This window comes from Thrips palmi, unplaced genomic scaffold (genome assembly GCF_012932325.1).
Source record: "Thrips palmi isolate BJ-2018 unplaced genomic scaffold, TpBJ-2018v1 HiC_scaffold_18, whole genome shotgun sequence".
NCBI lineage: Eukaryota > Metazoa > Arthropoda > Insecta > Thysanoptera > Thripidae > Thrips > Thrips palmi.
Genome location: NW_023144627.1, coordinates 12,695,859 through 12,710,625, shown reverse-complemented (window position 1 = coordinate 12,710,625; position 14,767 = coordinate 12,695,859). Strand labels below are relative to the sequence as shown.

Sequence of the window (14,767 nt, the reverse complement as noted above, 5' to 3'; positions counted from 1 at the left end):
CTTTGCAGCTTCCGTTAGTCAGCTTTTGATGCGGAGTGCGTTTTCGAGGCCTGTGTTGACGCAAAGTTAACCAAAACGCTGCCCGATGTCCGAAAATCGATCAGATGGTCTAAAAACGATCGCGGCGACGGCCTGTCCGCTGGCACACGCTAGCGCGGCAGTGTGGCGGCAGTAAGGCGGCAGCGTGGCGGCAGGCCGTGCCGTGTTGACCTTTATCAAATAATGCAGATTGAATCGGAATGCACTCTCCGCTGACCGGCGCGCCGGCGCGCCGCCACGCCACGGGACGTCAGTCGTAAAATAATAGTGACAGTAGAAAAGCACGCTCGCTCGTCCCCGCTGCCTCGCCGTGCTGCGAAAGCCGGCTTATTGCTTTGGCTTTGCTTTGGCGCGTGCTTCATTTGTTCTCCGACCTAGATGGGGTCCAAGCCGCTTGTTCTCCTGTTTGCCCGCCGAGTCAACCGCTTCAGCGGCGCAGTGTGCGAGTGCGTGACATCCTGCCGACAACCCTGCTGGCCCCTCACAATCACAAGTTCGGAGCGGTCAGTGATGTGGAGGCACCTCACCGGTCCGGTCGGCCGTCTCTCTCGCACCCGTGGGGCGTCTGGACTAGTCTGGTGGTGCGAGAGGGTCAGAGCGACGCGGCCCTGTTCGCAACCGGCCCGCCGCTCAGCTGGCGCCCGGACCGGTCCGCGCTGGACCTGGAGTCCAGCGTTCCGTCTCTGTCGCACTCGATGCGCGTCCAGTGGAGGTGCGAGAGAGACAGCGATGCAGCTCGTCGCAGGGCACTAGCATGTCGTCGTCGGTGCTGCGCGCTGCGCAGTGCAAGGCCTGCACGGCCTGCAAGGCGGCCGGGGCACTTTCCATTTCGACGGCAGCACGGCAGCGCCACGGCAGCGCCACGGCAGCGCGCCATGACCTGCCGCAAGGGCCCGGCCCTTAGCCCGTGCCGCCCAGGGCTTGCATCCCAATGCACCGCACCGGTGAGGCGGCCGAAACTCTAGACGCGTTTTGAGCTCCAGAGTCGCTAAATGGGACACCAACCGAACGTGTGACCCCACCAATGGATTCCTCGTTCGGAGAGCAATCCATTGGTGGGGTCACACGTTCGGTTCGAGCCCCATTTAGCGACTCTGGAGCTCAAAACGCGTCCGGTATTTTAACCACCTCCACCGGTCTTCTGGCCCACTGTGCACCGGGACAACCACCACACCACCATTTCTTGAAGCCCGGCAGCGCCTTGGAGAATATTTTGAAAATATTTCAAACACCAGGACGGTGAACTGACACCCTGGCTCTTTTTCAGCAGTGCACTGCACGCGTGTGCGGAAAGGATGTCCCCCGGTCGGACTCGCTCTGTCTCTCTCACACCCTGGCGGGGCGCCCCGCGAGTGCGAGAGAGACGGCGCGAGAGCGCGGCGGCTCGGCGGCCTCGCAACCTTTTGGCCGAAAAGGCGTCGCGGGGTTTCTCTCTGAAGGTGAACCCGAATAGTGTAGTGCCGGCGATGCGATGCAGATCCGCTAGACGGAGACACTACACCCGAAGACGCGAACGGAAGCGTGGCCGCCGAGGGGCCCAGGGGCCGATCAAATGTCAGAGGGGCCCTGTCCTGCCTGCCAGTCGACCGATTCGGAAGAGTGTCGTTTCGTCTCTCTTTCTCCGCGCGGCCCGTGTGGGCCCCTGCAGTGCGGGAGAGACAGAGCGGCCGGCCGCTCTTCTGAATCACACGTCAGGCCGAGCCAGGGCGTCTGGCGTCTAGCGCGTCCGTCTAGCGGGGCAGACTCATTCCGAATTCGCGACGACTGTTTCTGTCTCTGTCGCTCTCGCGGCGCGTCGCGGCGCGTGGCGCAGGGCGCGAGGGAGACAGCGCGACGACGCGGCTCGGCGGACTCGCCCGACAGGTTCCTCTCTTATCGCTCTGCGACTGTCGCCACCTTGTAGAACCAGCGCACGTGACGCGAACAGGCAGGCCCAGGCAGGCGGGATGCACATGCACACTCGCAGACACGCCTACACTCGCGAAAATGGGCGGAGTCGGACAGCGCTGAGCCCCCCAGGCCCCCAGCCCCCAGGCCCCACACTGCCATCAAATCATGCAAGTCAGGGCGACGCGACGCGACGCGGCGACAGTTTGAACCTCCTTGTGTAATGTATGGAAGGCCTTCTGTCTGCCAGGACAGCGGCACATCTCTCGCTCAGTGGGTATTGTCCGCGCACACAGACATACACACACACACACACACACACGCACACACACACACACACACACACACACACACACACACACACGTACGTACACAGAGGCGTGTCGTGGGCCCACACACTCACATGGCACCTAGCGCTTGTAATGTTCAGCTGTTCACAGCTACTGCGCGCGTGTGTCTTGGCCCGCGGGCTGGTTCAAAAACTTCTTCGCTCTGTCTCCCTCGCACTCGGGGGGTGTTCCGTAAGAGTGAGAGAGAGAGACGGAGCGACGAGATGCACCGGCGGTGGCCGGCAGTAACGTTTGTCGCGGGCCCTGTCGTGGGCCCTGGCGTGGGCGGGCGTCCCGAAGCACGCGTGCGCAGGGGTGCAGCAACAAGGACAACAAGACCGGAAGCAGCCACAAACAACAACAAGAGGAGGACGGCGGCGTTTTCCATTCTCTATTCCCGGCGTTTCAAAATTGGGTCATCGCAATGATGAGTGGCGTGGCGTGATCGGATGGCGCGGCGCGGCGGCGCGGCCGTCACGTGACCGGGCAGCCTGCATGCGTGTGCACGGTGCACCACCGTGTCCACCGTGCACCGCCACACTGTCTCCTCCTCTGCCTTTCATCACGACGGCACCGCCTGCACCGCCACTCCCACACGTCGTGCGTCGTCTGGTTGGAGAGTCTCCACTCCACAGTCGAAACGGCTCGCGTGGTTCAGTCAGAGCGTCCCGTGCACAGTGGGCTAGAGGACCGGTGGAGGCGGACAAACGAGACGCGTCTTGAGCTCCAGAGTCGCTAAATGGGACTCGCACCGAACGAGTGACCCCACCAATGGATTGCTCTTCGAACGAGGAATCGATTGGTGGGGCCACACGTTCGGTTCGAGTCCTGTTTAGCGACTCTGGGGCTCAAAACGCCTCTAGAGTTTTGTCCGCCTCCACCGGCCTTCTGGCCCACTGCGCCCCGTGCCAGTGTTAGACTCTGCACTCGGCGAAAACGCCGCGAGATATGAATTCAGCATGCAGCGGCACTGCTGTTTATTTTTTTGGTTCGAGTCGTCGGAATTGATTAGGTGGTGCAACTTGTTACTACTCGCGCAATGTGTTGCCGCAGTGTTGCCACACTAGGCGAAAATTCCCACGATGCGAAAGCTGTGGCAAGGGCTGCCAACCTCAGCCCGGCCGTCCGCAAACTTGGCCCTGCCGTAAAAATCTGTCTTATCACTCGTGGATTTCTGGGCGTGCACGCATCGGTGCCGGTGTTACGCCTTATTACGGCCCGATAGGCCTATCGCCTTGGCGAGTGTCGCCCCGTCTCTCTCGCACCGCCGCGGGCCTCTCTGGGCCGCGCCGTGAGTGCGACAGAGACGACCCCCTATCGCGGGACAGTCACTGCGGCAGATAGGCGCCGGCGTGTCTGCGCCGCCGCGCCGCCGTGTCCGCGCCGCCGTGTCCGCGCCGCGCGTTTCCAGGAAACCGAAGAACGGTGTGTTTATTTCGTCAACCTGGACGGGCGGGACGTTTCCGCGTTGCAGTTGGAGTCGGCCGGCCAGCAGTGCAACGAGTGCAACGAGTGCAACGAGTCCGTTGTTGCTGCATCTAGAATCTAGGCTGCTTCTCAGTGCACTTCACTCTTCACTCCGCGCGGTGCGGTGCGGTGCGGTGCGCCCCTGGCCACCGGCGACGCCGGGCGACGCCCCTCCTGTTATTTCGTCGCGCTGTCTCTCTCGCACTCACGGGGCGTCCCGCAGGGGTGCGAGAGACACAGCGCGACGAAACCTTCCTTTGGAATGAGAGTGCCCACCGCACCGCCTGCTGCACAATGCACCGAGGAAAGCTGCGGACTGTCTCTCTCTCTCTCTCTCTCTCTCTCTCTCTCTCTCTCTCTCTCTCTCTCTCTCTCTCTCTCTCTCTCCCCTCTGGCGTCTCTGCTGCGCGCGGGGTGCCACTGGGGTGCCACTGGGGTGCGAGAGAGACAGACGCGCTGCAGAATGCTGTTGCCGGCCGGCGACGCGGCGTGAGAAGCCGCGCGTCACTTTAGTACAGTGACGACGCCACGCCGGGCTGCGCGAGGCGGCGCGAGGCGGCGCGAGGCGGCGCTCCTTTTTCTGCCTCACTGTCGCGCCGACGCGGCCAGCCGGTGCATGGCATTCTAACGTCAAAACCGCGAGCACCGCCCGCTAACTGCCGCGTGCACGTAGGCCCGCCTGCCCGCCCGCCTGCCCGGCCACGTGACGGAGTCCTCTGGCGGTACTCCGCGCCCGGGGCACTTTCAACTCGACCGCTTGATTGCCCTATGCACCGGTTGTTCGCCGGCAGTGTGTTCATCATGACGGACGATTTAGTTTGCTGATGACACGGAACGCTCAGTTTGATGCCGACAGCGAATGGTATGATGAGCCGAAGCGCCTGTGAAGCGCAGGGTGGGCAAGCCCGCCGAACGCGCCCGTCACGCGGCGGAGCCTACCCTCCAGCTTGCAGGCGTTCTCGTTGGGCGTGAGGTCACCGTGAATTGGGTGTTTGCTTCAATGGGCAACGTGTGCGACGGCAGCGCGGCGGGGTTTCGAACCCGGGCCGCACGTTTCGGCCTCCAGCGCGGAGGCATTGAGCCACGGGGACACCGCCACTCGGCCGCGTCGGGCCGCGCACGCCAACACCAACGGGGCCTCGAGGGCCTCGCCACGCGTTGCCGCGCGTCCTCCGCCGAGGCGCGTCTCGGTTCCGGGCGCCGCCGTGCCAGCATGGTGCCAGGGCGCACAGTGGGCCAGAAGACCGGTGGAGGCGGTCAAAACTCCGGACGCGTTTTGAGCTCCAGAGTCGCTAAATAGGACTCGAACCGAACGTGTGACCCCACCAATGGATTGCTATCCGAACGAGGAATCCATTGGTGGGGTCACCCGCTCGGTTCGAGTCCTGTTCAGCGACCCTGGAGCTTAAAACGCGTGTAGAGTTTTGTCCGCCTCCTCTGGCCCACTGTGAGGCGCCCCGCGTGGGATTTGGCTGCGTGCGCGCTTGGCCGCTCCGCTCCGCCGTTTGGCGGGCACGTTTGGGCCACGTGCGACCTTGGAGGACCCTGATACGCCTAGCCAGCCGGCAGCACGCCGGGCCCGGCCCGTGCTTTCGCAGCTCTGTCCCTCTCTCTCTCTCTCTCACTGGAGGGGGACTGCCCACCAGTGCGAGAGAGACAGTGTGGCGGTCCCGGACTGCCCCACCCTGGAGCGGCGTTGGAGCGACGCCACGCCGCCCGAAACAGCGCCCATCTTCCGCGTTGTCGATTCGGCCACTCCACTTCCACTGTCGCCGGATCGAATCCCGGCGCAGCGGGGTTTTCGTTCGCGGCGCCTGCACTGTTTCCTGCCGGGCAGCCGAAACGGAGGTTCGCGCTGCGCGCACTTTGCGGTGTCTCAGCCGATCGGCTCGGCCGCGCGTCGTGGCGGCGTGGCGGCGTGGTCCACTTCCAGTGCCGGAGCGAGCATTGCCTGGCGTTGCCTCGGTCAGTGTCACGATGCCTGGAGCCGCCTGGAGCGGGGCGAGGGAGGGAAGGAAGGGAAGTGGCTGCCGCGAGCCTGCTGCACGTACTCCAACTCGTACTCGCCTCGCACCGGCCGGCACCGGCCGGCATCGGCTACTCGGACCGCAGAACATGCATAGGAACTGGTTCCAGTGCCCGGCGGTTGCCCGTGGCCGCAGTCAGGCGCAGCACTGCACGACCTGATTTAATATGTTGCGCCGGTCGGAGTGTAAAGTTCCAGGCTGCAGGCTCCAGGTACTTGCTGGAGGTGGGTGGCCTGTCCGTGAGCGAGCGAGCGCCGCGAGAGCGAGGTGTCTGCGGCGTGCAGAGTGAGGGGCGGAGGGGTGTCACCGGCCGGACCGCTGGTTTATGTCCCTGCCTTGCGTGTCTTCAGACTATTGTCTGCGTCCAGACCCGGACTAGAGCATAGGGGCGGGGCGGGGGTGTCCGCCGACAGAAGCTAGGACGCGCCCAGCGAGGCCAGAGCCTTGTGGCACGGCGGCACTGTACTCTGCGGGTGGGGCGGCCGAAAACATGACGAAGATGGCCGGTGGCGGATGGCCGGTCCCTGTCGCAGGCCGCAGGGCTCTTCACCGCGACCGGCAGGGCGGGAGGCGCGCGGCCCCGCTCCCCGTTCTCGAGTTGTGCGCGGTCGTTCACCGCCCGGGGCAAGTTCTGCGGACCGGCTCCGAGCCCGGTGCCTGGTGCCGGCCTGCCGCGCGGAGGGTCAATCGGCCCACGCGATGGCGTGATGGCGTGTGTTCCTGGGCCCAGGACCCCGTCAAGTGAACGGCAACGGCACCGCCACGGTACCGCCGCGGGCTGACGGTGACGGCTGACGGGCCCAAAAGGCCAGCCGGCTTGGCGCCAGGCCGCGGACTCGCACTGGTTCAGCCGGCAGGCGGCGCCGGCGTCGCCACCAGAGGGCAGCACTGGGCGGGCGGGCCGAAGCGGCAATGAGCCAGCAATTGAACGTCGTGCGCTGCGCGGTCGCGGTGCGGCCAGCGGGCCAAGCCGAGCAGTGCGGCGTCGCTCCGTCTCTCTCGCACCCGCACGCAAAGCCCCGTAGTGGTAGTGCGAGAGAGACGGAATGAGCATCGTTTGGAATCAGCCTGCAGGCAGCCTGCAGGACGACCGCGGACTGTTGTCACCACTCATTTCAGCTTGGGCTCGTCCTGGCCCCGGCTCGTCCTGGCCCTAGACCCCTAGACATTCTTCACGCTTCGCAGTGTTGCCAGCCACAGTGTGCAACAGCGTGCCGCCACAGCGCCCCATCCGAGCACGAAGACGCCGCACCCGGCCATTTCAGAGGCTGCGACTGACTGACACATCGCCGGGATCGCGTTTTCAAATGCACGCTCTTGCCTTACCAATGTCACGACGTTTCTTAGCTTGGGGAAGCCCAGGTCGCCCAGGACGGCTGTCTGTTCGTCTTTTTTCCCCTCCCCGTCGAAGAGTTATTTATTTTGCACCACGAGTCAACGGCTGCTCGCGCTCCGAGCGCAACGTTCTGTGGGTGAACTTTCGCGTCTCGTCTCAAATTCGCTCGGCAGTGCGCCATTGCAACAAGTGTGCATGGCATGAGCCCTATCGGGTTGCGGCTTGCGGCTTGCGGCGCGTGTCGGGGGAGCTTGAGGGTGGCACGCGCTTCCTCTGTCTCTCTCGCACTCAAGGGGCGTGCCGCAGGGGTGCGAGAGAGACAGGGCACCTTGACAGGAGAGCAGAACTGGGGGGCGCCGTGGCGGTAGGCAACCCAACGCACGCGTCAGCCTCGTGGAGAAGTCCGCCGGGGCCACTAGGCAACCCAGCCAACACCGCGGCGCTCCACTCTCGCAGTCGAGTCGAGAGGATCGAGACGGGGACGGGAGGCTGGCTGGGGATGAGAATGTTTGTGCACGCAGAGCTGTTGTGGAATTTATGTTTGTTTTGAAAATTTTTGGTGTACATGTGTGTTTGTGTGTAAACTGTTCGGATATTGCTTTCTGTATTAATCTAGAGAACAGTTTCTTTGACGAAACGTTCTGTACGTTCGTTTATTCTTAAGCTCTACGTTTCACTTTGGTTTAAAGGAATGCTTTGCAATTGAGGTTATGTTTATATTTTCTAGTAGAGAGCATCATGTTTAGCAAGCATGATTCCTCTAGAGAATCTGGATTTTTTCATGTTCATATTTGTGATTGGATGTGGCGCCTATCTGTGTTTGATGCTCCTACTGCTAGCATGTTTCCTCAGGAAGTTCTCCCCTTTGACAACGGAAAACTTGCCAGCTTACAGTCAGCCCATGGAGATGAGGCCAGTGCAAACCTACACTCTGCCTGACGCACGACAAGCACAGCTGTACAGATGCCAGGGGGCGAGGTCCAATAGGAGCTTGAGCTCCTCAAGACCTCAAACACATAAGAAACGTAAGAAGATACTAGTCATGAGACGCCCAGATATTTCTCAAATGGAACGACTAGCCACATTGTAGTAATTTCATTTGGTTTTAGCTTGTTTGTAACCACGCTCAATTTATTTTGTTATGACCAAAGATATTGCAGAGAAGCACCCCTTGGTGGCTCTTTGCAAATTCCTGACCAGTGATAAAGCATGAGATAATTCCTGTTTATTATGTTACGGATATAGTAAATCTGTGAATTCCCAGAGCTTGTATTTTCATGTACAATGCTTTTTTAAAATTTTGAGACTTTTCTGTCACACATTATGGGTTGAACATTCAACATCAAATATACGATACTTTTATGATTTTCCTCATTTTTCAACTCTATTATCTAATATCAGTGGAAAATGAAATCGCCTCATCGTCAATTCTCCTCTTGTGGCTGGCATAACTATGCAGTTGTTGGGTCAATTGTGAGTCATTACCTTAGTGCTTAAGTTGGTGCTTGTTGACGTGAATGATTGCAGTCTGTGGATACTGGGTTCACAGCACATAGCTTTCCTCTGTTGACAATCTTCCAAGCAGTTATAAAATGATTCAATCCTGTGCCATGTATTTCACTTTACTATTTTCATAATTTATGTATATATAATCAAGGACTGCCCACTTTATACTATTATCATTAAATTGTTGTCCATATGTTGTCTGTATTATATAAGAATGAATTTTAAGTTTTAACTTTAATGAGTAGTTATTCTGACTGATTACGTTCCTGCAATGTCCAATTTCCCAGTGCCAATACTGTCTTGTTTAATTCAGTATTACTACTTATCACTCTTTAGACTGATCAATATGGATTTAACACGGAAGTCCAAGTTTTAGCTGGTCTCTCCTGACAATGTATTAATGTGAAGAATCATGGGGCTGGTATTAGTGCTGCCTACTAGTGCTTGAATCATTGTTAATCTCCACCTCATGGTTTCTCCAACATTGATGTGATAATTTTGTTTCTTGTTATGATCACAGCTTGAGAGAGCTAATTCAAACAAATGTATATCTTACTCTAAGTTGATCCCTGTTACGTCCCTCACTGTTACATTTATTTGTTAAAAAAGTTTTGGTTTTGTAAATATATTAGTACGTTCTGCCTTGCTCAAGTTTTGTTCAGCTTAATTGCAAGCTACTTCACTGTACAGGTCAATGCAAAATTTGAAAGCACCATCTTGTGCTGGTGTTTTGATGACTAGTTTTTATTTTTGCATATGTCTGTAGTAACTCCAATTTCCAGCTTGCAAGGAATCATGTGTATGGTACAAATGTTAATAAAATCATGAAGATAAAGGAAAAAAAGCCTACATTTTATCAAATTACCATGATACAAAAACAATCACATAAAATTTCCAAAAGAAAAAAAAACACCAAAATGTCCACAGGTTTTGCCCCTGAGGAACTCACTGGTCCTCATCATCACCAGTGATAACACCACTAAGAACGAGATTAATGGCAGCTTGAACATCGCCACCTGTGATGGAGAGGGCATGCAAATTAACCACATCGTCACGCAGCCCCAGGTCATGCATTTGTTGGATTTGCTGAGGCTGGGAAAGCGGTGCAAGGGGTGCAGCACTGCTCTGTAACAAAAGACATATTTGTTACAAGAAATTATTGTACTAAACCACTTTTAAAAATTTCCAAGCTTGATACTAACTTGGGATGCAGGGAATGGTGGAATAGGTGGGGGTGGCATCATGGGTGAGCTGGAAGATGAACTGTGCAGATTGCTTGCTACGGCCAGAGCACTCTGCAGCATATCAGAGGTGATTACGGAACCAGAGCTACTTCCTTGTCCAGAGGAAGTTGAGGCTTGTGAGGGACCTGACAGCGAGCTGGAGAACGGTGGGAATGCACCTGCTGCAACCACTCCCTTACATTAGAACTTGAACTAATTTCCATTTCTATGTCTGAGTGAGGTAAAAGACACTTACCTGTCGCTGATGCCAAAGCTGCTGCCAGCTGTGAACTTGTGATGTGGCCTCGAGTTCCATGAGATGGAACAGAATCTGAAGACTGAAAGGACATGAAAATATAATTAATATTAAAGGAAGTTTGGACTTGACACATGTATAGGACTATATAAATTACCTGAGATGAATCCATTTCTTCATCATCTGTGAAGTCCTCCATGTGGTAAGGGTAATTGTTGTCATTATAGTTGACAGGGTGAGGGGTCGTACTTGGCTTTGCCGCTTCCTCTTCAACTGCTTTGGCGATATAGTTGGCTGTTTCAGCTAAGGCAGGATGAAGTTGAGCCATTCTGCAACAAAATTTTAAGCTGAAGGGCAACTGTAAATGCAGTGCAGACAAAGCATGAAATTAATTGAAAATGAACCTTTTAGCTGTAGCCTGGTCTGCCATACGTTCCATGAGGATAGGGTCTTGCAAAATAGCAATAGCTACTGGATCATCTACTAAAGCTGGTGTGACCATTATCAGATTCTCTATTTGTGAGGGTTGCTTCATCATTTCCTAGAAATGGACGAAGTCGAAATGAGGATCTCAAAACCATTCAGGCGGATGTTGCTTTGTAAGGGATAACAGAGACTTACATGCAGTGTATTGCTGTAGGCTGGATCAAGAAAAATTACAGTAAATGTACCAGCAAGCTGTTTAACCTGGGCCTCAGTCATTTTTTCCACTTGTTTAGAAAAATCTGAAACCAATACAAACCCACAAAAGTTAAATATCAATTCAATTGTAACAAATTCGATGGAAATGTCAGGAAAATCATGAATACAAACCGTTAGGGACATGCTTCTTTAATACGTGAACAGTGACACCAGACTGTAAGTTGCACTCAAAAACTGAGTGGTCATCTTCTAATAGATTTCCACAATAGGACAACTCTGTGAAACAAACAGCAGCATAAAAAATAAGTGCATGGCACAACTAAAGTATGACTTAACAAAGCCTGAAAGCTTACCCAGACTTTCCATGGGCAGATTTGTAAGTTTGCCAGCTTCTACTTTCAAGTCTCCAATTTTAGTAGAGAGGTTGATATCATTTAAAGTGACACGTTTATAGTTTCCTGGTGAAGTTCTCACGCCTAGGTGAATTCTTAATGCCATTTTATAGCCAAGAGAATGAATGAGCTCCTTTCAGAAAATGATCTAATTTTATCTGACCGTTTGACCCGTGACCGCTTTATCGCTGGCAATTAAAACTGATGTAAAATTAGCAAACCCACAGATCTATTGAAAAGATGAACGACAAAAAGTAAAACCAAAAGCCTTAGAAAATAGCACGAATGTACAGATAACACAAGACACAAGTCATGTACAAGTTGAGTTGACGTCTTGCCTTGCCCAACAACACAACAACAACAATCCTCAGCCTTGCATAAATATGCCAAACGGCTCGCTGCAGTCTCCTACCAACCTGAGCGAAAAAACCTTATGGCCGATTTAACATACTTAGAGAACACGACTTAAATATATTTACCCTTAATTCAGTTTTTATAATTATTTCTCTTCACTGCCATATTTTTAAATCATGTCTATATCTACTTTCAGTTTTTTCTTCTTTGTTTGAGTGTTTGCAGCCCTTCGAAAAACTCAATCCGGGAACCGGAAACGTTCCCCTGGTCTTCAGTTTCTCTACGTAGGTTGCACCGAAACACCAGAAACATGGCTGATGTAAGTTAAAAGTTTTCCGATATTTACGGGGGCATCTTAGTTTTGCAAGCGTCACTCAGTTGAAATTTGACAAATTTAGGATCTTTGTTTATTGTTCATGTCTTCAGTTTAGCTCCGTCTAATGTACCGATGCCTCTAGGTTAACTTATCGCTACTGCTGTATCCCGTGGCGGACGCTTCTGGCCCCCCTTTCTCGCAGCGTTTGTTTATTTTTCGGTGTCCGTATTAGCTGCTAACATTTAAATTTGAGCTCCGCATTTCAATCTTTACATGTAGGCTGTATTCATGGCCTCTAGCTCTACTACCTCTCTGTGACAAGTTGTTTACCTCGAATGTTGATAGGTTAGGTTTCACCGTGTACTTTGCCGGTTGGACATGTACGCGCTCCGCCCGTGTCCTTTTATGTTGTGTCTAACTACCATGGTTTTTAATTGCAGGTCGATGATGGAACGAAGAAGAAGAGGACCTTCAGGAAGTTCACCTTCCGGGGTGTGGACCTCGACCAGCTTCTGGATATGCCAGCGTAAGTTATCATTTTGTCTCTTCTGTTTTTTTGTTTTTTTTTACCCATGTCTGAAGTTTATAAGCCAACTTCTATGTAAAATGCTGCCATGTCTTTAACTCTGTTCGATCTCTTTCAGTGAGCAGCTCATGGAGCTGATGCATGCTCGTGCTAGGAGGAGGTTCACCCGTGGTCTTAAGCGCAAGCCCATGGCTTTGGTCAAGAAGCTGCGCAAGGCCAAGAAGGAGGCTCAGCCCAATGAGAAGCCCGATGTTGTGAAGACTCACCTGCGCAACATGATCGTTGTCCCTGAGATGGTCGGATCCATTGTGGGTGTGTACAACGGTAAAACTTTCAACCTGGTTGAAATCAAGGTAAGCTTATTCACCACTGATCTAGAGAATTGTGCTGTCATCTACACTGTTACTTATTTTGTTTGTCTTGCTTATTTCAGCCCGAAATGATTGGACACTACCTGGGTGAATTCAGCGTAACCTACAAGCCTGTCAAGCACGGAAGACCCGGTATTGGTGCCACCCACAGTTCTAGGTTTATTCCTCTTAAGTAAGGTCTCAAAATTTGTGTGCTCTTTAAAATCTTTAATAAATGTTTTGAAGAAGCATATTTATTTGGTGTCATTTGACTCCTTGCTAATTCCGTGGGTAATTTACAAATACTAAATGGCTTTATCATCCATTTAATTTATTTTGGGATATTAAACATTTGAACATTAATTTATTCTATCTGAACATTTTGAGCAAGGTCCACTTTTCATTTTATTATGCAACTTCTGGATTTGTTCCTCGCGCATAGTTGTTAACTTCTTCATGCAATAGGCCAAAGGCAGTTGAAAAAGATGTTCTGGGAATGAGTCTTGAATTTTGTTAGATCCAGTTCCCTGTAATTCAAAATAAGGGTAGCTACTGGTCTCGTAATCATTGCTCGAAATTGCGTAGTTTAAACTTACCTGGATCTCATCTGCCATGCTTAGAATTACAGACACATCATTATAAATTAATTTTAAAGCATTTCTAAGCATCAGATTTTCATCAACAAGAATGCAGTTCACTGCTTTCAGCCTTTGGAGAGTTGATTGTAGCAGTATAGTTTCATCAGGTGCCCTGGGAAAAAAGTAATCATATATGAGCAAATTTGGGAGGGTTGTTTATGACCCCCAACTACTGTAGTATAACCAACCAACATACCTGTCTTGAATCTCCAAAGATCCAAGACCTGAACTGACTCTTTCAACACAGACTGGATGCTGATACTTGAGCATACCTGTAAATTATAGAATTTAAAGACAGTTCCAACTCTATATTGCACTCAAGGCATGTAAAGAGCCCTTCCTTGGCCTGTCCCTTACCTACACCAATAGACTTCCGAACTTTCTCCCTCAACGCATCAAATTGTGCTTCCTGTTTTCTACTGTCATGTTTGAAGTCTCTCTCTTGTATTTCCAGTCGGGCCAGTAACTCTGCAATCTATTCACCCAAACTTAAAAAGTAATCTCAATTGTTTGAAGATGGGCAAAATGTCACAATTTTACCTCATGTTTCTGCTTTTTGATAGTGTCTCTCAGATTTTTTTGATCAGCTTCAATTTTTAAGAGGGTGATTTCCTTCTTAGCCAGCAACTTCTCCTTGGAGTCAATTTGACTTCTCAGTTGACCCAATTTAGACTGAAAATAGAGAGGGCTGAATTGCATGGCTTGATCATAAGGGTTACTTTACTCAGATGTGGCACTTACTTCCAAAGATTCTTTCTCACTGAGTAACAATGCTTCCCTGTCTGATGCATGCTTGCTCTCATGGAGACCCATTGCGCCACAGTGTACTAAATTGATTAATGCCCATGAAGTACTTAAAAGACAATCACTCAGCTCCATTGTATTGCGGCAACTGTTAAATGTGGGCTTTAGGCCAAGTGATTGCAATTCCTAAGGGAGGCAAAAATGTAAAGTTAACAAGACACGTTTAGATTATACAAAAGTAACTAAGCAATATTTGTGACAAATCAGTTATTTGTTACCTACCATAGTCAGGTCATTCAAGGACATTTGCATTTCAGAAGTAATATTTCCAGCAGCCATCGTCATCCAGAGAAAGTACAGGTGGCGACAGGCTAGACAGGTTAAGTACATAGAATTATGCTGCTCACTCAAAGTCTGGATCAGGTTATTTTTCTGCCATTGTAACAAATTAACCACGTTGGTAGAGTTCTATGCCTCGAAGTTCTCTTGAGGTTAATTGCCAGCCACAACTTGCAGGTGAACAATGTATACAACCAGGATTTCACTGATCAGCTGGTTCCAAATTTGGGCGCGTAAAACTCTGGTCGTGTGCAGGCTGTGCAACAGCGCAAACCATCGCATATCCCCGAAGAGATCTAGTTCCATGTTTCAACATAAGGACTAAAAAACTGAATTCTTCGCTAGATCCTATTTAGAGTTATATGGAATCATTTGCCCCAGCACACATTATGACGC

At 52.4% G+C, this 14,767-nt stretch overlaps 3 protein-coding genes across 5 annotated transcripts; 1 reads left to right on the top strand and 2 right to left on the bottom strand.

Moving 5' to 3' along the window:
• Positions 1 to 9,422: 9,422 nt before the first annotated feature.
• Positions 9,423 to 11,475, bottom strand: LOC117645448 (ubiquitin-like protein 7). Of its 2 annotated transcripts, none has more exons than XM_034385651.1 (8): positions 11,066 to 11,475; positions 10,884 to 10,988; positions 10,692 to 10,795; positions 10,475 to 10,611; positions 10,228 to 10,399; positions 10,071 to 10,152; positions 9,794 to 9,996; positions 9,423 to 9,716 (listed from the first exon to the last, which is right to left on the bottom strand). In XM_034385651.1, exons 1-8 carry the CDS (start codon positions 11,208 to 11,210, stop codon positions 9,537 to 9,539), a joined length of 1,128 nt encoding a protein of 375 aa, XP_034241542.1. In that variant the 5' UTR covers positions 11,211 to 11,475; the 3' UTR covers positions 9,423 to 9,536. The 2 variants fall into 2 exon arrangements, with proteins under 2 accessions (XP_034241542.1, XP_034241543.1); XM_034385652.1 differs by having other exon boundaries at positions 9,794 to 9,993; positions 11,066 to 11,210.
• Positions 11,476 to 11,657: 182 nt separating this feature from the next.
• LOC117645450 (40S ribosomal protein S15) lies at positions 11,658 to 12,903 on the top strand. The gene is made up of 4 exons (XM_034385655.1): positions 11,658 to 11,777; positions 12,215 to 12,300; positions 12,419 to 12,653; positions 12,734 to 12,903. Exons 1-4 carry the CDS (start codon positions 11,769 to 11,771, stop codon positions 12,845 to 12,847), a joined length of 444 nt encoding a protein of 147 aa, XP_034241546.1. The 5' UTR covers positions 11,658 to 11,768; the 3' UTR covers positions 12,848 to 12,903.
• Positions 12,904 to 12,960: 57 nt separating this feature from the next.
• Positions 12,961 to 14,599, bottom strand: LOC117645449. 2 transcript variants are annotated; one of them, XM_034385654.1, is made up of 8 exons: positions 14,440 to 14,595; positions 14,315 to 14,403; positions 14,030 to 14,218; positions 13,829 to 13,960; positions 13,646 to 13,763; positions 13,485 to 13,560; positions 13,247 to 13,400; positions 12,961 to 13,177 (listed from the first exon to the last, which is right to left on the bottom strand). In XM_034385654.1, exons 2-8 carry the CDS (start codon positions 14,375 to 14,377, stop codon positions 13,010 to 13,012), a joined length of 900 nt encoding a protein of 299 aa, XP_034241545.1. In that variant the 5' UTR covers positions 14,378 to 14,403; positions 14,440 to 14,595; the 3' UTR covers positions 12,961 to 13,009. The 2 variants fall into 2 exon arrangements, with proteins under 2 accessions (XP_034241545.1, XP_034241544.1); XM_034385653.1 differs by having other exon boundaries at positions 14,315 to 14,599.
• Positions 14,600 to 14,767: the final 168 nt, after the last annotated feature.

What these genes read in the sequence shown, in the direction of transcription:
- LOC117645449 (XM_034385653.1), bottom strand. Translation starts at nt 14,422, where the DNA reads ATGTACTTAACCTGTCTAGCCTGTCGCCACCTGTACTTTCTCTGGATG. An exon ending in CCTTGAATGACCTGACTATG is followed by an intron (nt 14,219 to 14,314) that starts GTAGGTAACAAA and finishes TGCCTCCCTTAG; the next exon opens with GAATTGCAATCACTTGGCCT. An exon ending in GCATGGCAGATGAGATCCAG is followed by an intron (nt 13,178 to 13,246) that starts GTAAGTTTAAAC and finishes TTTGAATTACAG; the next exon opens with GGAACTGGATCTAACAAAAT.
- LOC117645450 (XM_034385655.1), top strand. An exon ending in CAGCTTCTGGATATGCCAGC is followed by an intron (nt 12,301 to 12,418) that starts GTAAGTTATCAT and finishes GATCTCTTTCAG; the next exon opens with TGAGCAGCTCATGGAGCTGA. An exon ending in TCAACCTGGTTGAAATCAAG is followed by an intron (nt 12,654 to 12,733) that starts GTAAGCTTATTC and finishes TGCTTATTTCAG; the next exon opens with CCCGAAATGATTGGACACTA.
- LOC117645448 (XM_034385651.1), bottom strand. Translation starts at nt 11,210, where the DNA reads ATGGCATTAAGAATTCACCTAGGCGTGAGAACTTCACCAGGAAACTAT. An exon ending in AAGAAATGGATTCATCTCAG is followed by an intron (nt 10,153 to 10,227) that starts GTAATTTATATA and finishes ATGTCCTTTCAG; the next exon opens with TCTTCAGATTCTGTTCCATC. An exon ending in AGCTTTGGCATCAGCGACAG is followed by an intron (nt 9,997 to 10,070) that starts GTAAGTGTCTTT and finishes GAGTGGTTGCAG; the next exon opens with CAGGTGCATTCCCACCGTTC.